The sequence below is a fragment of the Lissotriton vulgaris genome, chromosome 2_1 (genome assembly GCF_964263255.1).
Source record: "Lissotriton vulgaris chromosome 2_1, aLisVul1.2, whole genome shotgun sequence".
Classification (NCBI taxonomy): Eukaryota; Metazoa; Chordata; class Amphibia; order Caudata; family Salamandridae; genus Lissotriton; species Lissotriton vulgaris.
Genome location: NC_141687.1, coordinates 737,743,947 through 737,765,770, shown reverse-complemented (window position 1 = coordinate 737,765,770; position 21,824 = coordinate 737,743,947). Strand labels below are relative to the sequence as shown.

The window sequence follows — 21,824 nt, the reverse complement described above, 5'->3', positions numbered from 1 at the left end:
AGGATTATGATCAAAGTGGCAACCTCCCTCAATATCCCCCGTTAAGCGAAGACATGTGGATTGTTTCGAGGGGGGACACAATTTACAATTAAAATCTCCACCCTAAAGCACTACAAAACCGTTTTTATCTCCTCTGTGTGTTTCATTAATTCAGTTTCCAATTCTTGGGCAATACTAATGTTTAGGTTATTAAAATTATTATGATAAAAGTTAACAACCACCAAATTCTAACTTTTTCTGAATACAATGTTAATAATCTGGAAATGTGGAGATTCCAGCTGCATCTTCCGCACTCTATCCTTTGATGTTGTTGAAACCAGGGTTCGTAATCCTCCTTTGTCTTGACCACCTAGAGACTCGAGCGGGTATATGAATAGAATAAAAACTATTCATATGAACTATGTCTCGCAACCATGTTTCCTGTAAACATACTATGCTGTATTTTCCGACGAAAGCTGCCCATTCTTCAATGTGCAATTTATTCTGCAGTCCTGCAACGTTCCATAAAAGATTGCCATATTTAATTTCTTTCATCTGGCTGATGTGCTCGTTCACTGTTGAGTAGCTGCAGCACAACTATCTTCTATCAGCATCAATTAATAGCTGGGAGTCCACCACACCAGAAGGCAGTACTTACGGAAGCTTTGATTTAGCAGGAGTAGTGGGACAGGCTATGCCAGACATTTTAGGATGAGTCAAATTGAGTGAACCACCCGAATCGGCCGTGTAAACTACTCTTGAGGATTTAATATTAAGAGTTAATGGGGGGATCACTGATGAATCATGATAAATGGCGCTATCTAACTCTGGAGGTGTGTGTGTGAAGGAATTACATTTTCAACACCGAGCAAGGGCTAATAATTCAGTCAATCCACATGATCTAAAGGGGAAAAATGATTAAAAGTTGGGATAGTAAATAGGGATGGCATTTTAATGTGTGCCGAGACAGATGCAGGCCCTTTATGTGATGGTGGCTTGTAGAAATAGCCTAATGGTACAGCTACAATGGGCCCCCCCATGTTAATACTCCAGGGAAGCCTGTCCATAAGCCAGTGTACTACGGACCTGTCTTTGAAGTTTGCAACAATGCAGTCACCTGGCTCAGATTTAGCCTTTGGACCCACCCATGCGACACGTTCAACATTATTTACGTTATAGTACAAGTCATCACTTTCCGCCCAGTATGTAGCTTTTGACAACCAATGCACAGTTTTATTTTTAAGCTGCTTCCAATCTTCTTCCTTAGTAATTGGTAAGGAGGCAACATTTTTTAGAACAATAATGTATGGAGTAGCTTCTGGGGTGAAGGAAAATGGTTCTCTGATTGTTTTTCCGAGTACCAGCTAGGTGTTTGTTATGATGACTATCAATGGGATTGGGGACACTATTTTCCTCACGCACAGCTGTTGAGCCCAACTGCCTAGTGTCTATCTGTTTGGCTGGGCGCGTTGCAATCTGAATAATTTTAGTACTGCAGTCCGCAGGCAGTGGTAACTGGGGAGATGGTGCCACATGGGTCGTGTACGGGTTGGCGTTGGAGATAGAATTTGTCGCAATTTCCGGGCCAGAGGACAGCTTTGAGGTACTGGAACCGATTAGTATCTTTAGGGACACATCAATGCTGTTTAACACCCCTATAAGGGGATCAAGAATTGACTTGATGATGGCCCCTATTGAGTTGCGTAGATGACGCAAAGTCTCCCAATGACTCAACGTTTAAGGGACTGTAACAGTGTCCAAACCTCTAGTCTTTATTCCTGATTTTGAGAGGGATGCAACTGTTTTCTCAAGTGTTGCAGTAAATATTGCATCTTTCTTGGCTTTCCCACAGGCCTTGGTTTTTTTTGTAAGGAGGGGGACAAAGAGTATCACTAAGCCCTCCTGTTGAGTGGTGCAAGTGCCAGTTTCAATCCTGCTTGTGTCCGACCTGATGGATGCAGGCAGCTCTATTGATTTGTCTTGCTGAGGATATATCTCTGATGCAATGCCATTTCGTAAGGCCCTTTGTGTCAACCCCAACCTCTCCTCCACAGACTCAATTTCACTTTTTATTGCCTCCATTGCAGTTGTTATAAAGTTAGTGATTGACGAAGTTAGTAGGCGCTCCTTGGCAGAGGTCATGACTGTTTTGCGCTTCCACATCTCCTTACCTTTTAATATAAAAGGCCTCACAACAAGCAGGCTGTAGGAAGGGGGAGGCTCTAGTTGGCGCAGTGCAACACTAGCGACAAGCAGGGACTCTCTCTTCCTCGTCAGGGCTGAGGGTTACCTTCCAGACAACCTCTGCTTACCCTCTAGGTAGTGTGGCTTAAGCAGTCGTAGGCTAATCTTTGGGGCACATAGGGTTAAACACTTGCAATAGTACACCTTTACAACCAACCCACCACACAACGAGACCAGACTGTATTCTGTAAAAATATATATCTTTATATAGATTTTAAGCAGGCTTGTGAATACAGTCAACGTACTTTACGATAACGGTTGCAAATTACTCAGTTCAGGTTACCACAGTTCTTTCTAGCAGTTTAAGCGTTCTCTTAGGGCCCTCAGGCCGATGTCAACAAAGTTCTTGTGGAGCAGGCGGCTCTCAGGGGATCTGTCCCACGTCGCGTTGCCTTCCCGGGGTCGCTGTTCGTTGCGGCTCTCAGCCGAGCGTTTCACGGGTCATCCGGGGCAGCGGTGTTCTGTGGCGGCAGGGTCCTCTCCTCGTCGTCCGCTCCGACCCTGGCGGCGGCGGCTGTGCGGTGGTTGCAAGTGGCAGTACGGTCCCCAAGTGCAGGACGTACCCAGCCAAGTGCCGGTGCAGCTGTGCGCTCACAGCTGGGCTGTCGGGCAGGTTACCGACCTTGCGGACTCTCACAGGGCAACTGTCCGTCTTTGCAGGTGAGTGGCTGTTCGTAGCGCAGTCCACTCGAGAGCTTGGACCGGACGGGTCCTCCTTCGCTTTGCTCTCGGGCTCCCGGTGCAGTTGCGGTCACGGTGTTCGGGCCAGCGGCGGCTGGTCCTCACTTTGCTTTCGCTGTTGCTTTGGGCCCCGGTCACGGTGGTCAGGTAGATGTCGTCGCCTTGGAGGAGATTCCTCCGTCGGTACGGCAGCGAGGGTCAGCACCCGCAGTCGCTTTCTTTCAGGGGGTAGCGCCCACTGGTCCTGGGGCGCTGGTCAGGGGGCAAGTTCAGTTGCAAGCCCTTGGAGATCTCTTTAGCAGAGTTTGGCACAAAGTAAAGCAAAAGTCTTCTCGTAGTCTTTTCTTCTTCCCCTCCTTCGGCAGCAAGGCACCAGACACAGGCAAGAGTCAGCACCCTTCCTTGTCTCTCACGGTCCTTCTCGTCGGGCAGAGTCCTTCTGTGGCCCAAACCGGATCTAATTTTCAAGGAGCAGGGCTCCTTCTTTTATAGGCCAATTCTTTTGTTCTCGCAGGCCAGGGGGGGCCTTTGCATAGCCACTCTCAGTCCTTGAGTACCCTGGCGGGTGTACTCTGGCTTCTGCTTTCAGTGTGAGGGGCAGGCGCATCAGACACCCCACAGGAGGTGGAGCCAGCATTGTGCGGACAGGGGCGGCCAGAGTACCTTGTTGATGGGGGCTTCGCCCTTCCTGGGCCAGGTGCCGGCTGAGTCATCAGTCGCTCCCCAGGAGGGTGGAGCCAGCATTGCGGTGGCAGAGCACAGTTACAGTTCGAGTCAAGAGGCACTCCCACCTCCCACTAAGGTGTAATCTGCGCATTCCCCACCTGTCATCCCCCCAGCCCTGTCACTCACACGTCCCAGACAGTCAGATACACATACCAGCAGAGGCGGCTGAAATGGTTAGGCAAGCAAATGCTAACTTTCTAAAAGTAGCATTTGCAAACCCAGGATACTAAAATAAACTTTACTAAAAGAAATATTTTATCATCCTGAGTTCAGGCATACTAAACATGACTCGCTACCATGCTCCTTGAGCCTGCTGGGATTATAGGGTGTAATAATTCCAGCAGCTCAGTCAGGCCTAATGGAGCAGGTAGCCTTCAATAGTGAAATACGGTTTTGGTGGTAAGTCACTACTAGGACATGCCACACACATCAGGGCTTGTCCTACCTTACACCTACAACGCACCCTGCCCGCAGGCCTACCATAGGGGTGAATAATATGTAGTCAAGGGAAGGTTCGGGGCTGGCAAGTGGGTGCACTTGCCCAGCTGGCGTGACAGTACGAGACCGCACGCGGGTTCGGCGGTCGCAGTTCCCAGACACATCTTTACGGCTGCTTCGGTGGGTGGCGCAACCAGCGCTGCAAGCCCACTAATAGTATTGGCATCTACAAGCCCCGGCACTCTCTAGTGCACTTTACTAGGGACTAACAGTAAATCCAATGAACCAATCATGGATACCAATCGCATGTACAATTTACAGTAGGGAGCACTTGCACTGCGGGCACACGGGTCAGCCGTGGCGCAGTGCCCTGAGTATTGGAAAACCAGCAAAACATCGGAGGCACATCAGCAAAAAGTGGAAGGGAGACTCACGCCAAGGTGCCAGGTCTAACACAGGCTGTATCAGGAGAATACACAAATAGTCCTCTGCACTAATGTATGACCAAAAGCCCTGGCCCAGCCCAGGCTCGTCCAGTCACGGTCTCCCGCTGGGTCTGCTGGGCAACATAGTCCTTATTGCAGTGACCCCCGGTAAAGCGCATGTGCTCTACAATGCAATGTAAGGTGCTCTGTGCTCGCTCCTCTCCTCTTGATACAAACGGCTCTCTTTTAGGTGCTGCCATAAAGAATGCATGTGGGCATCTCCCGCTAGGTCAGCAGGGCAATGTAGTCCCCCTGCAGGTTGTACCGATAAAGTGCCTGTGCTCAACGGTGAAATGTAAAGTGCTGTGATCTACTTCTCTCCACTCAAATGGCAACATGTGTATTGGTGCCCCCTTAAGATTGTGTCTTTTGTTTCTATATATCTGTATGTCCCCAACGTATGACACACTAATTCAGGGACTGCTGCAACTGTTTAGCCCTTCAAGCAATGAGTGCCACTCGGTCTATGTTAATGCTACCACAGCTCACCTTACTTCGCTGAAAACACAGCCACAGAGCCACCAACCTCCATTGCAGCCCTGCTCTAGCCTGTCACCATTGGCGTTTTCTGGCAGTTGCGAGTATACGCAACTGCCAGAACGCCAGGACGCTCCTTGGCTGGAGCATCTGTGCGCCTAATAAAAATGCATAACATAACATAACATAACATAACATTTTTCTTTTGGTTTCCTCACCTCCGCAGGCCTTGCGGGCATGAAGCTCCAGGAAAGCGTGAACTGACTCCCAGCTACTTCCGCTACTTTTTCTGCCCATTTCTGCTCATTTCTGCACCTCTGTGGAATTGTTTTACTCACAGTGTCTCTTGGCTCGTCATTCTCCCTTCTCCCTTCTCCTCCAGCATCCGAGATTGCTTCCGGGGGCGGAGCGGTAAAAGGTTCAGTAAAAAGTGAGTGGTCATGGTCATGAACCTCTCCGCCACCCCAACCACCAATGTTGTGCTGTGTAATTCATTTATACAGTATACCAGCAGTTTCCATGAAAGTGCAACATGACTGAAAACTACGAGGCCCTACTGCATTTACCACCGAACACCATATGTCTTTCATCCCCCATTATTCCACGCCTTCATTGTGTTTCAATGACAAATATATACTATTTTTTTCTAGCTATACCATTCACTAGTACCGACTGGCTCAAGTGCCGCTGCATAGAAAGCCGAGTCAGTTGGAGGGGGAGAAGCGGTGGCAGGGACGGGTGGTGGTCAGTCACATTGCTTGCTTATTGAAAATTACTATTATACTCACTAGCTAAAAGGGCATAGTAGTGACTCGTGATCATGAATTCCTTGCTTTACCAGCTGCATTGTTGATTGAGTTATGGCCTCTTCTTTTTGCAATTCAGCAAAACTCACATAATGAGCCGTAACAATGATGGCATGAGGCAAACGGGAAAGAACAGAAGGTTAAAAGAAAGGATGGGTGAGATGGCATATGAGTGAAAGGATGAGTGGGTTCATGATAGGGTGCGTGAGTGGGTATTGAGTAAAGGTATGGATGGGTGAAAGGATGGTTGAAAGGAAGCGTGGATACTGAAAAGATGGATAACGAATTGGACATTATGGTGAAAGACTAGATGAGAGAAAGAAACTTAAATCATGGTGGCTATGGGTGAATAAAGAAGAATGTAAGGAAGACTTAATAATTGGATTGCTTGGATTGTTTTACTGTGATCAAAGTTATGGTTTAAAGTGGGGTAGTTCTTAAAACATTTGTTCTACTCCTTTCACTCACTGTATTTGTTAAGCAAGGCAGATATGTATCCCACCCATCATTAATCATCACCCCTTCTCTGTCCATGGCATTTCACCACCCATGATCGACGTGCAGTATGGTTCAATTTCGTGACTGCAGTGTTGGCTGTGCAATGCGTATCTGCTTCAGTTAATGCAGCATTTACAAGGTTTTCAATGCAATGCATACCGAACACACAAAGAGTATTTCCTAACACACTCAGTCACCTCTTTGTACTTCATTCCTTTATTCTTTTTTAAGTTCTTCTAAATAAGGCTACAAAAAAAACTGAAAAATCCATTCTTGGTATGAGCCACATTTTATGGGCATGTGAAGTGATTCCAAAATATATTTCATGATTTCCCATAATAAATTAATTTTACGCCTGTTAATATTTTTCCCTTTCGACTTTCATCATCTACAGTGACTGAATAAGCCAGAGCTTAATATTTACAGGACAAATCGTTGATCAGTGAAAACCATCTATTCTATATCAAAAGTTTACCTAATCGCCTAATCCCTTTACCTTACCCTGCAGTAGAGTAATTCAAGTTTCCTTTACTTACTGCCCGGTAAATTAATTTGTTGAGAATGTTTTGTATTGGCTGGCTAGTAGAGGAGTGGGACTAAGTGCCTGATTTGATTTCAAGTTTGGCATATGGAATACTCTGTGGTGAACGTGCCAAATACAATCTATATATCCTGTCCCTTTCCCTGTTGTGCTGTAGTGCAGTACATCAGTTTCCCAATCCTCTACTTATGGCAGACAGGATAATATCCATATTCTATACATGGTGTGTGACGTAATATTTTGGCGTCAGAGTAGAAAGATTAAGGCATTTGGAGAAGAGCAAAGCACTTGGAATTAAAGAGAGATAATGTTCAACTACAGCTGCAGATAGTAGCAAAGTGCTGACACACTGGCTAACATGCCTCCATTAATTTAGCACAACACAGCTTATATTCCATAGTGCATAATACCCTACTTATTAATGAGAAGCAATTTATTTTTATTTTTCCACTCAAAGTGTCTGTTTAGTTACTAGAAAAGCCTTTAAAAGAAAACATAAATCCAAGCACTTTTTTAATACGGTGTTATTCTGCTTTAATACTTTTCTGCCAGACAGTCAGTGCTTTATATTTGATTTGATTTGATTTGAATTGTTATTTATATAGCGCAGCGAATGCCGTGGCGTCTTGGTGCTAATTGTGATACAGAGGTAACTGGAACGACCTAACTCTAGATGTTTAGATTTTAGCAAACAGCCAGGTTTTAAGTTCTTTCCTAAACCTCATCTGATTTGGTTGAAGATGTAAGGTCGATGGCATCTGATTCCAGAGTTTTGCCGCACAGAAAGACAGTGTGCGGCCCCCTCATCTGATCTTACGTGTTTTTGGAGCACAGACAAAGCGCTCAGTAGACGATCAAAGAGCTCTTACTGGAGAATACCTGGTGAAAAGTTTCCGTACCTCCCGGGAGATTCCTCCTTAGAGGGCCTTATGTACTAAACAAAGTGACTTAAAATTGGCTCTTTGAAGAACAGGGAGCCAATGTAATGCTCTTATGGCCTCGGAGGTGGGGCGACCCTTTGGGATGTTCATGAGCACTCTGGCAGTGACATTTTGTAGCTTCCTCTCCTGTGCCTTATCAATTCCCATAAAGAGTGTGTTGCACTAATCTAATTTAGATAAAAAGAGTGCAACTACAACTGTCTCTTTCAGTTCATGTGTGATGAACGGGAAAATTTTCCGCAAGGTTTGTAAGAGCAGGAAGAAATTAGTTGATTAACATGGGCCAACAGATTTAGCTGTTCATCAAGGATCACCACCAAGTTTTAAACTTTGGTAACCGGGGTAGGACAAACTCGAGCCTCTATGGGCCACAAGTAAGTGTTCCATAGTGATGGTCCTTTGCCAAATTCTAGGACCTTGGTTTTATCCGTAATTATTTTCAAAACATTTAAGCTCATCCAGCTCATTATATCTTTCAGACATGCATGAAAGCTGATGGTTTGGAAACCGAAATGGTGAGCTGCGAGTCATCGGCATACATAATCAAGGAAAAAACATGTTTCCTGACTAAGTTAGCCAGAGAAGACATGTGTATGTTGAAAAGGGTTGGTGACAGAGCAGATCCTTGTGGGACACCACATGGGAGTTGAAAAGTTCCAGATTGTATATTCTCCCAATGTATGCTTTGTTCTCTATTTTCTAGAAAGGCGGAGAGGAGCGTTAGCGCAACATCCTCCACCCCCACATCTCTCAACCGCTGCACCAACACCTTGTGGTTTACGGTGGCGAATGCTGCCGAGAGATCTAGTAGGACCAGGATTGCTCTGCCACCCCCATCCACTATCCTCCAGATCCCCTCTGTGGCTAACACTAAAGCGGTTTCTGTCGAATGACAGGGCCTAAAGCCATGTTGTGTTGGGTCCAACAGAAGATTGTCTTCTAGGTAGTGTATTAACTCCCTATTCATGGCTCTTTCCAGTATTTTAGCTGTTAGAGGTAATCGGGAAATAGGCCGATAGTTTTTTTATTCTAACGGGTCCAAGGCTGGCTTTTTAAGTATTGGCCTTATGCAGGCCTTTTTCCAGACATTGGGATATTTACCTGTTTCAATAACTTGGTTCAGGAGAGGGGTGAGATATGTATTAAAGGTCTTAGGTACCAAGTGGATAACTGCTGGGGGCATGGATCATTGGGATAGCCAGATTTTGTGGATATCAGGAGATCATGGACCCCCTCCACAATGAGTGCCCTGAAACGTGCAATTCTGCCAGTTACTGCCCATACGTTTATACTTGGAGTATTACCTGGCATACTGATGGCTGAGTTTAGAAGGTCGTCATAGATCACTTGTACTTTGCTTTGGAAAAATGTAGCCATCACATCGCAGAAAGCTTGGTCTGGTCTGAACTTTGCTGTTTGTTGGGGTTTAGCAAGTGTGTACACAGTTTCAAAGAGTTCCTTTGAGGAGTGAATTGCATCTCCTATTTCAGTATTGAAATATGCCTTTTTAGCTTTAATATTAGCTTGATTATATTCATCAAGACATTGATTATAAGCTAGCTTGTGCTCCATACTGTAATCTGTCCTCCAAGTCCGTTCTGACCTTCTACATTTTATTTTTATTGTTTTTAGCTCCGAGCTGTAACAGGGTGCTGTTAAGGTGGCTCTTGTTTTGGTTTTGTTGATTTCAGGGACAGTACCATATGCAGCTATTCAGTTGTCAAATTGATTTGCTGCTATATCATTATCACTATCTAGAGCAGCGGGCCAGAAATCAACGCCAATTCCAGCTCATCCTTTTTCACCCTATTCGATTTCTGAACCCTCTGTTTTATAACGGGAAAGGATTGAGATGAGGTAAACATTTTGTTGGTCATGTTGAAATAGATAGCTCAATGGTCAGTCCAGGGTAAAGGTTATGTCTTTGTTATGGTTACATCTGGTTGATTTGTAAAAATGCCATCCAAGGTATGACCTGCTAAATGTGTGGGTTCCAGCATTATTTGGGAGAGCCCATGTGCTTCTAAATTATACACAAGTCTTAATGTATCTGGGTTAGTCTCTAATTCAAGTCCACTTTGTCAAATGCCGTGGAAAAATAAATAAAAGCTGAATATATTGGCATACCTCGAGAAAAAACATATTTCTTTACGATTGTCTGAACAACCGCTATGTTATCCAGGGTGCCATGGTTCTTTCTAAAACCATCTTGTTCCGGTCGAAGAATATTCAGATCATAAACCCGTTGTTGTAGATGACATAATATGCTTTTTGCAAATAGTTTACCTGAGGCATCCAAGAGGGCAATCTGTCTAAAACTATCCAGCACCGTTTTCGGTCCTTTTTTATACAGGGGGACTATAACGCTCCCCTTCCAAGAGGGGGGGATTTTAATAATAAAAAGACAATATTTAAAAAGCGGCTCTAAAATATCACCCCATGCTCTGGCTCCTTTTAGATTAGTGCCATCAAGATTCCATCCGGCCCTTGTACACCGGAGGCTCTAGCATTCTTTATATAACTTACCACTTCCTCTACCAACGGGGGGCCAAATTCGGTAAATTTAGTGGACGCAGGTTTAACCCTATCCGTCAGCATGAGAGAAACCAGACTAATATTTCCATACATAATAGGGAGATGTAATTCGCCCAGTCCTTTTCGGGAATCGGTACGGGTAGAGCCCTCTGCCTTGAATCGCAGTATTCCGCGATCAAGTGCCAATACTTTCTTGAGTCTTTGGCCCTTGGAGCTTCCTCAGCCCAATCCACTTAACCTCAGGCTCCCTTCTTTTTTCACTGAGCATAAAGCGTCATCTCACTCGCTTAAGGCAATAGATTTCCTGCTGCCGACCAGTGAGGAAATGCATATGCTGTTTTCAGACAAGATGGTTAATTGCCTGTTTTAACGATATCAGATAGGACATTTCCTGTTTATACAGACGAGGTTCAGAAGATGTAGAGCCTAAATTACAAATCTTCACCATTTGAGCCTCAAAGAAGGGTATAATATTGGATTGAGTAAAACCCTGCGTTTCTACATGAGCCATCTTCACAATCGAGCCTACTTCAAAGATGTTTTCTTGTGTCCAAAAAGACCAACCATTTGCTTTATTAAAAGTGGCCATGCCCTGACCAGCATTCCCTGAATCCAATGTGGGTAGATCAAAAGCCACTGTCATACCCACTATACTATGGTCGCTTCATATCGACGGGTAGACAAAGAGGTTATCACAAGCCCCAAACATCTGGTAAGAAACAATCACATAGTCTAAAAGGCTCTAAGTGTGTTGGGAGTGAAAGGTAAAATGTCCTATTTTATCAGCAGGCACTTTCCCATTTAGAATAACAAGATCTAGGCTTCTGATGCTATCAAGCAAAAGAAACCGCCGCTTATCTGTTTTTGCTTTATTTGGTAGTAAAATCTCGGGTATGTGCCAAATTTCCTCTTTATCAGCATTGGCATAAATCCATGAAGCACAGTTTGAGATTTTATCATTTAAGTCCACTACTAATGTCACTAGGGGGCATTCTTCCCTGATAGCTATATCCTGAATAAAAGAGAAAAATACACGCAAAAGATGATCAAAATTTTTCCCATGGGGGACTACAAGTTTGCCACAAGGAAGGAAGTGGACCTGCCTGAATCTCCCAGACATGCCAACTTCACACAGATACAGAGGTTTGAAGGGTGGCAAAAAACCTTCCGATTCCAGTTAATGGAGTTTGTAAGCAAAATAGAGACCCCCTACTAGGGTGTCCCCTTTCTGAATGCTTAGCATAGCAAGAGTAAACAAAATAGCCATCATATTCAAACTCTTTACAGGATCATGTTTCTTGCAAGCATATCATTAAAGGATTCATAATTTTCAGGGAATTCAATTTTATTTCATTGGGTCTCAGACCGGCCATATTCCAAGACAAGAGTAGCCCATCCAGGTAACCTCAACAGAGCACTCCTTACTGCTTCCGGATGCATGTTATTCAAAGCTCTTGCAACCCAACTCCACTGGGCAAATTCATCTTCTATGTCTGGAGTCTGAGGGGCAACTGCCACACTTTGCACAACATTTATTGTACGTCCCCTCAAGTCCACAGAAACACCTATGTCTTTAGAATTGCCCACAGAATTCTCAGTATCAGGGCCCAATGCATCTAGCGCCACTGAATTAGTAGCCCTAGAAACTTTAAAAGGACAGGTTTTGGGGCCCGCAGATTGGTATTCCTCATATTCATTAACAGATCTTAAATCAAGCCCTCGTTTAAAAAAATGCTAACAATTCTTCAAAACCAAATTAGCCACTAGCAGGGAGCAAAAAGTGAACCTAGAATAAGGAAGGGTGTAATGTACATTAATCCTCACATTTAAAATATCATTGCTTGCTATCAGCTTTAATGCATCTAGATCCTAGAATAAGGTGATAATGTATCCTCTGTTTACCGGAGTGGATTCAGTATCGAATAACTAGATAAAATCTACCATGGGAGATAGACTGGTCTGTACCCCGCTAGTTTTCTTTGGAGTGTCTCTCCAGGTAATCCATAAAGGGACCCTATCTGTAAAACTGGCAACTTGTGTACCACCATGGTGTTGTATATTAGAATATGTAACAGTATTGGGAGTTAGGGAAACAATATTTCCATCGGACTAAGATGAGGTCCCTATATGAGATCTATTCGGCCCAACCTGCAAAATAATTGGAGCTTGTGGCCCTCCCTCTAGGTTACCGTCCAACCTGGGATCAGAGGAATCAATGGCCCCAGTCCTGCCTGCAGCGAGGGAACCCCATAGCCCATTTGCATTTCCCCTCCCAATGGATTCGCTAACTCATTAGAGGAGGGATGGATTGCCTGGAGTGACTCTGACAACCGGGTTAGAGGGAATACTCCCGGACCAGAGTTCCCCAGACTCCCAGTTGATGCCATGGGCGCTCTAAGGGATTCTCTTGGGTTGCCATCTGCTAACGGTGTTTTAGGGCCTCTCTTCTCCGTTATGAAATGGGTATCGGTCTGGCGTTCCAAAATCCGGGATATGTGTAATTTTGACACTTTCCGTTTTGAAAATCGTCTCATTTTTTAATATTTCTTTTTCATATTTTCCCCTTTGCGTTTTGAAGCTAGACTATTCCTCTTACCAACTTTCAGTCCTCACTTCCCTGACAATGTGGGGGAGTGCACCTAAGTTGAAGGAGAGATTAATGCCTCCCCCTTTCCCCACCTGCTTAGTTTGCTTAGTATGGCCCATGACTTACTCAATTTCTCCGGCGCCCCCATTCTACCAGTCCTAAACAGAGGGAAGATTTTCAAGGTTGACTTCTCCAAAGGGGGACTCACTTCGGCCTCCTCAAATAATGTGCTTAAACATAACTCTTCCTTTTCGTGATTACACACGGGAGCCATAGGGGCACCAGGAAGAGAGGAGTTCCTGCCTGTACGGAGACGTCTCTCAACTGTCCCGAGGGAAGGTATAAGTCTGGCCTATCACTTGGTTCATTGCCAGTTGCAATGCTTGTTTAAAAATGCGATTCTTGAATTTAGAATGTTGCATGTTCTAAGAGCTTCCTGTTCCAGGCATTCAGTGCTGGGCAGCTGATGGAAGTGTATGTTTTATCCTTACTCTGTCTATATCTAATATACTTATTCTATCCAATAAGCTAGTTTACTGATATAATAATAGGTCTACATTTAAACCTGAATAATGTACCAATGCTTGAGAATATCGTGCGGAATCAGATAACACTACAACCACTCTCGAGCTCCTAAATGGAAACTGACTCCCTTCACACATCCAAATGTGTCCTAGACCTTCAGATAAGGAAAACATAAGCATTTGTAATGCTAAGGAAGAAGACAGAATTATTTTGTTACTATGAGTTTCGGTGTTACATTTGGGAATCAGTTTCTTTACACAGATTTCAGCATGTTTTTTTCGCCATTATTCCCTGAAATTTCAGGCGGGCATTTTGACTGCTTTCAGCACACAAAGTATTTGCATGAAAAACTACACATGAGAAGCTCCCATTTACCTGTAACCTTGATGTTGGTAATAGCTATTACCAGCTTCGAAGGGATTACCTTCAGACGTGTAAAGAGGCACCATACTTGTAAGATTGAGACATCACTTTTAATACCACTTCTCCAAGGCCATGGGCTGACAACTAAGCTATATTCTTTACAGTGACAGTTTTCAGTGTTTTCATTTTGTTTTAAGCCCATGGAACCACACGACTAAAAATGAATTAAAAGCACTAGAACTATGTGGATTGGAGAACTTTACCTTTGGAAGGCTCAATTATCCCAGCCAACCTATTATCAAACTGGTTGGAAACTGTGATCAACAAGTATTTCCTATATCAGTCTTACAAAATCTTCAATGCCCAATTGGAAAAAAAATTATATTCTGGAAGTCAAACACAGTCAAAAAAATTGTAAACACTCATGAAGGGGATACAGAATGAGTTCTGAATGAAACTGAAATATATATTTATCTAATAAATTACCATTTGGCAACATTAGCATGATAACACCATCATACTTCACAATAGAAAAATGTAATATCTATCCTCCAAAATAGATCCAAAGATCAATCCATTTCCACTGAGAAAGAAGTGTGAGTGATTTGGGGGGAGCTAAGGGCTTGATTATGAGTTTGGCGATGTGGTAGGAGACTGACACCACCCCGCTCCCAAACAACCAAATCTTACCACCGGCTGCTTGCCAAATTACGAAAAATCTTGTGGTCTGGTGGGCAGTCCTTTGGCATTCCCAAATCGATGCCTATTAAAACGGCACTGCAATGGGAGCACCAAAGCCCGTTCCTTCACATCATCGACAGTAAAGTCTATGCTGTGCAGGAAAGGGAGTGCATGCAGACAGGGTGGCACAAAATGTACCCCACTACCTGCATCCAAAGGCCCTGAGGGAACAGGGGATCCTTTTAATGGTGGGCTCACTGCCATGACAAAGGTGGAAATGAGGAAACTCATAACATGATGGCTCCTATAGCTTTCTCTTGAAGGAGAGCTGGTCTGCACAGAAATAACTTGCAGAAACATAGGGGCCCATTAGGATGGCGGGGGGATTGCCCCCGCCAGGCAGCGGTAGCCACCGCCGGATTGGCGGCGGCAATCCGCCTGCCATCCTCACCTAAATGACCCCACGCCATATTAGGATGGAGGGGGGGACCGCGGCAGACAGAAAGGTCCAATATGATGGCGGTGTCTAATAGATACCGCCAGCCATATTAACATGGGCTTTTGTAAATGCCTTTCTGTGGCGGCGATTCCGCCATGGAAAGGCATGCGGTCTGCACTTTGGGGGGCCCCTGTGGGCCCCCAGAGCGAAGGGGAGGTGGGGAGTGCACACGGGGGTACCTGTGGTGCCCCCCTGCATTTGCATAAACAAAGCAGCAGGCACCGCACGGTGCCTGCCGCTCTGTTTATGCAAATGCATACCTGCATTTTTAGCATTGTGGCAGGCGGTGCTGAGAGCACCGCCCGCCACAATGCTAAAAATTCAGGATGGGCCCACCACAGTGGAGGGCGCATCCTAATACCCCCACGAGACCCCCGCCCTTATAGTTAGCGGTCCCAATAACCGATAGGATGGCAGGTGGACTAAGTCCGCCCGTCATCCTAATGACCCCCATAGTGTGTGCCACGGTCAATGAGCGGCTTGGAGAGAGTAGACATTGGACAGGCGGAAGGGATGCAGATGGGGAAATAAGGATCTCTCCAAAGTCCCCAAATTTATGTGAATGGCCTCCCTTCATAGCATATACACAAGCTGTAGTTCTTGCCAGTGGTGTAACAAAACTTGAGGGAGCTCATAGCAAAGTACATGCAAGGGGAGCCCCATGCACCGGACCCAGTCCTGAGCTCGCCAGTGCCGAAGGGGGCAACCAGAGCTTGGCCCACCCCGGACTATGGGGGGTTTTGTTACGCTACAGGTTCTTGCAAGAATAGCAAGTGCTCTGGGAGAAAAATATTACAGGACTTTTCCCACCCCTGACATACATATTATGTTTTTGCAATGAGTTAGACATTTTAAGTATTTGTAGATTTAGTTGGATCACTGACAAAATATAAAATACAAAAATATAGAATACTAAAAATATCGAAGTAAAAATATAGAAAGCAAAAATATCGAAGTCCTATCTACAAACAGGTAAGTACAAAAATATCGAAAAAAAATATATAGTTAGTCAAAATATCGAAATTTTTAAAATGTCTTAAAAGTAATTTAAAATTAATGAAATAATAACTATAATTAACTAAAACATACTTAAAAATACTTAAATAACTTTAAAAGTATTAAATAAATAATTTAAGTGAAAAGAAATACAGATACAATGTAATTTTTTAACACATATATATATATATATTAACATAATATAAATTAATAATATACACTATTTTTACTGTAGAATAGCGGGAGGGTAAAATTTACTATTACCACTCAAGCAACTGCAACAGTAGGGTAAACGTTGGATAGCGTAGGGGTAAAAATTACTATTCCCACTCCAGTGAGTGCAACAGTAGGGAAAAGTTGGATAGCCTAGGGGTAAAAATTACTATTCCCACTCAAGTGAGTGCAACAGTAGGGAAAGCGTTGGATAGCGTAGGGGTAAAAATTACTATTCCCACTCCAGTGAGTGCAACAGCAGGGAAAGTGCTCGATAGCGTAGGGGTAAAAATTACTATTCCGACTCCAGAGAGTGCAACAGTAGGGAAAGCTTTGGATAACGTAGGGGTAAAAATTACTATTCCCACTCCAGACAGTGAACAGTAGGGAAAGCGTTGGATAGTGTACAGGTAAAAATTACTATTCCCACTCTAGAGAGTGCAACAGTAGGGAAAGCGTTGGATAGTGTAGGGGTAAAAATTACTATTCCCACTCCAGAGAGTGCAACAGTAGGGAAAGCGCTGGATAGTGTAGGGGTAAGCATTACGATTCCCACTCCAGAGAGTGCAACAGTAGGGAAAGCGTTGGATAGCGTAGGGGTAAAAATTACTAATCCCACTCCAGAGGGTGTAACAGTAGGGAAAGCGTTGGATAACGTAGGGGTAAAAATTACTATTACTACTCCAGAGAGTGCAACAGTAGGGAAAGCGTTGGATAGCGCAGGGGTAAAAATTACTATTCCCACTCCAATGAGTGCAACAGTAGGGAAAATGTTGGATAGCGTAGAGGTAAAAATTACTATTCCCACTCCAGTGAGTGCAACAGTAGGGAAAGCGTTGGATAGGGTAGGGGTGCAAATTACTATTCCCACTCCAGAGAGAGCAACAGTAGGGAAAGGGTTGGATAGCATAGGGGTAAAAATTACTATTCCCACTCCAGTGAGTCCAACAGCAGGGAAAGTAAATACTTCATATAATAATAAAATAAAGTATATATTAATACCAATAAAAAATTAATTAAAAGTAATTACCAATTTAATATAATATAGTAATTAAACAATTAAAAATACAAATAAAAAATAATTATTAAAATTCATTACCTATTAATACAAATTAACTACCAATTAACAATTAATTAATTACCAACTAAAAATTAATTAACAATTATTTCAAAATAAATACCAATAAATAAATTAAAATATTTAATTAATTACAATTAAATTACTTCCCACCATAATACCCTATAAACCCACAACCCACTACGGGAAATACATTTATAAAATTAACATTTAATTAGCTACCAATTAAAAATTATTTAACAATTAATTCAAGGTCAATACCAATAATTAAATAAACATATTTAACTCATTATAATTAAATTACTTCCCACCCTATTCTCCTATAAACCCACAACCCGCTACGGAAAATAAATTATTAATATTAACATAATTATCAATTAATCAATTACGTAAAATTAATTGCCAATTACAATTTCATTAATTCCCAATTTAAAATTAATTAACAATGAATTCAAAATAAATACATTTAAATATTTAATTAATCATAATTAAATTACTTCCCACCCTATTCCCCTATAAACCCACAACCCGCTACAGAATTAAATTACACAAAAATTAAATAACATAAAATTCATTACTTAAAATAAATTATAAAATGAATATACACTTTTACTAACATACAAAACACTTTAAAAAATTCTATATTATTAAAAATTCGATATATTTAATACCTATATTATATACTTCAATATTTTGACTTTCTATATTTGTGAAAATGGATATTAAATTACTTACCTTAAATTCAATATTTTTGTTGACTATATTCTGTCCATTCGATATTTGTCCATTCTATATTTTCACTTCGATATTAGTGCTATTCTATATTTTTGATTCGATATTTTGTCTGTATACCGATTTATTTAGCATAAACCCCTCACAGTTACTGATCAGAATATTGTACATTTATGGGAGAAGAGTTAGATTCTGGGAAAGTATACAACACCATTACAGGAATTAACAGGAATTAACAGTTATCAATTTGGGGGCAAACAGACCAACACAACAGCGAACACCTTATTTTGCAATTTAAGCAGACATAAGGTATTACATACGAATAAGCAAAAAGAAAAGCAGTAACTGTTTGCATGTAATAAAACAGTGTATTTCTAAGCACATGATTCAATTGGTTTGTCAAAAATATGGTGAGGAATTCAAATGCTCAAGATACACCAAAGTGGAGCAATAGGGTTTTAAGTAAGCCACCAGACTGGTGTCCACCCGACTGAGAAATAGACTCAAATGTCAATATGTTACAATACTAATCACCTGTGCACAACAGAGTGGAGTTTAAGAATGGGGGAATGTGCAGGAGGTATGCTTAATTGCTGCGATACTGGATCATGGAATATATAATGTGAAGATGTGCTACATTTTAGTGCAGGGGTCTCCAACCTATTCTGTACTGAAAGCTACTTATGTTCAATGTAACGCATTAAGATCTACTATTGTTATTGGTGTTGTATAATCTCTCCATTTTTTTATATGTATGTTAGTTCAACCAAGCAAAATATTTCTAATATAATAAGCTGAGCTGCACACAGGTGAGCTACTCAGAGATAGCTGGAGAGATACTGGTTGAGAGACCCCTGTTATAGTTATACTGTATCACTGTATATAAAATAAGCGATGCAGACGTGTTAGCACATCTGTGCATGTTTTGATGATCAGAGTTGTTGTAACCCCAGAAAGTGATTTTTCTTCAGGGTTAGGGAAGCAGCACAGACAATAATGCAAATAAAATGCAACAGTAAACTGCCTGACTCACTAGAGAGACATTAGCATAGGATACATAGTGTGCCATAATACAACTACCAAATAGATAGCATCCACATTTTGAAACATAGCAAACGTATTTAGAAAATGACGTTGTCCGAATGTTTACCTTCTCCAGCTGATAAATTCCTTCTTCCACACAACATACTGATGCCACAGTTCTGAGTGCCTGTGGATAGAGACCTCTTAAAGTATCCTGTCTACAAATCTTGAAGAGAGCAATAACCCCACCTTCCTACAAAGCAATACAAAAAAAAAGATGTTAGTCAAATATGCATTGTTCATATCCATACATTCACTATCTTTAAAGCTACAGATCAAACTAAGAAGCATCCCTTACAATTCAGTAATCGGTAGCCCAGAAAAACAGGGATTGTCTCTCCAAATGTGACTGATTAATTCTTCTTAGGTCAGTAAGCAGTCTCTGCTCATAATCAGTGACCGAATTGTAGCTTGAGAATTTATTTACATTGTGACATATGAACAAATCCCATGCAGTGCAAAAATAAACATTTGTTAAGACTCCAAAAATTCTGTTCCATTAATATTAATGAGACAGGATTCTGCTTGTAAATTCTACTGAAATGAAGGGATGGCGGCCTGTGTGGTACTAGTATACAAACAAGGGTACGAAGTTCCTCTGAATTGACGGTAGGACAAAGAGGGGACTGGGGTGTGATGTACACTAAGTGTATTTCAGTAAGGGGAGCTCTCCTTGTTGGAACTAGGGCTTTCACACACCTAGCGAGCTAGGTGTCATGCTTCATCATTTGAGCCTGCCCCTCATCAGGTCGGCGCTGCAATACCTGATGGGCACCCGAACGTGGCTCTTTGGCGGGGATCTTCTGTTCCTACCGGTGGGTGTAGTGGGAGTAAGAGGTCTAGTAAGTGTAGCTGTGGTGTGTGTGAGTCTAAAATAGGTCAGTTAGTTCTACGCAACCTTTATTGGGGAGTTAAACTGCCTAACTTAAAAGAGTGAGAGGGGCAAAGGACTAGTGACAATGTGCCTAGTTATACATGCCCTGCTCTCAAGTAATCTACATGTTTCATGCCGTTAGAGTCATATAGATCAGGGCACTTCCTCAGGATCAAGTGGAACGCTATCTACACTACAGAGGTAAGTAATTTCTACATACCCAAATCACAGGTTAGATGACCTTAAGGTAAACCAAAAAGAAATGTAATGTATTAAAACAAGGTAAGTGCAGGCTTACTGTGTCGCTACTATCCATACCTACAAGTGTTACTGATACAACGAACCAGACATTCTAGTGAGCATTTGATGTAGTAACTGAGTCACGCTGTGGAGGCAGTGAACTAGATAGCTAATCAAAATCATGTGCTTAATGTATGGCATCTCAAACAACTATACAATTGAAAGAGCCCCGTTCGGGTGCCGTCAGGTATTGCACCACTGACCTGACGGGGGCAGGCTCAAATGATGAAGCATGACACCTAGCTCACTAGGTGTGTGAGAGCCCTAGTTCCAATAAGGGAAGCTCCGCTTACCGCACTTACCATGTTTTAATACATTACATTTCTTTTTGCAACAGTGAGTAGGGAGGGTAACAGTGGAGCAGCATGTGGAGGGGTGAAGGGATATTTAAAAAGAAAAGGCAAGCAAGATGGGGAGGGATGGGGAAATCAACAGCTGAACTGGGGGTTAAATATCAACACAGAAAGCGTGCGTACAAAAATATGAAGAAGGAGGTATCACACACAATGGGGAGATAAGGCGAGAGCAAGGAAACACCTGCACTCCCATGGATTGCCGAAAGCAACAAAAAAAAGTAGTTCCCTAAATGGAGTGAAAGATGCAAGTCATCCAATAAAAATAACAGTCAATAATATATGCTCAAGGGGTTGGGCAAAACCAAGAAGAGGAAGGAAATGCATTAAATTAGTAGAAAGCAAATCTGATTGTCCAGAAAGCTAATCAAAGAAAAGCAATGGGCTAACGCAAAACCTACTGAAAGTACTGGTATTGTACACAATGTTTTGTTATTTCATAGTAAACAGCTAAAGCGGTCTGTTGGTGGGACCTAAAAATGGTATGATGCAAGGAAGACTTTCGGAACAGTCCCCTGGGCTGTTGTGTGTTCTCCCAATGCGTACAGCCGACAAAGTGAAAGCAACTCCTCACAGACCACTTTTACTTTTGGAATTGATAACACCCTCTTTTGGATTTCGATGTCCAATCAATGGTTTGCAACGGCATTGAATTGTGAATCTTTAGGAAGGTGTGACCATACCACCCTCACTTTTCCTAATAGTTTATAATGGATTGCGCTGCGTATAATGTCACCCATATATACATGTTTGTTTCACAGTGTACCAGGTAGCCACCCACCTTATCTAACTGAAGGTGTAGAGCACAACAGTAGCACTGTGAAACCCCCTCTTTCATAGCTTAAGCAGGGGAGGTGTTGACACACATTGTTTATGAGCTGCCTGTTTTGTCTACGGCAAAGAAAGGGAATACCATAACAGAGATCAGGGATGGGAAGCCAATCACAGAAAAAGAGGCCCAAAAGGTGAAATGATGGGAGAAATAGAAGGAAAAAGTGTGAAGGAGTGTAGCTTCAATTGGAGAAGCATGGGGTAGTGACACCAGGCCCCAGAGGCCTAAACCTCACTCTGAACCCTGTTTATTACTGTATTTTATCATTCAAAGAGCTCCGGGGATCCAGTTCCTTCCTATCACTTGGGCTTATAGTACACTAGCTATGCTACTCAGAGTGTGAGTGAGGGGTCTGGA

General features: G+C 42.6%; 1 protein-coding gene across 1 annotated transcript in view; it reads right to left on the bottom strand.

Annotated features, from left to right (window-relative positions):
* Window positions 1-21,824, bottom strand: part of INSC (INSC spindle orientation adaptor protein) — a 1,175,511-nt gene that overhangs the window by 449,377 nt on the left and 704,310 nt on the right. Inside the window, exon 6 of the mRNA XM_086958676.1 lies at window positions 19,176-19,301. Within this exon, the coding sequence (XP_086814802.1) occupies window positions 19,176-19,301 (126 nt within the window). The remainder of the gene's footprint in view (window positions 1-19,175; window positions 19,302-21,824) is intronic.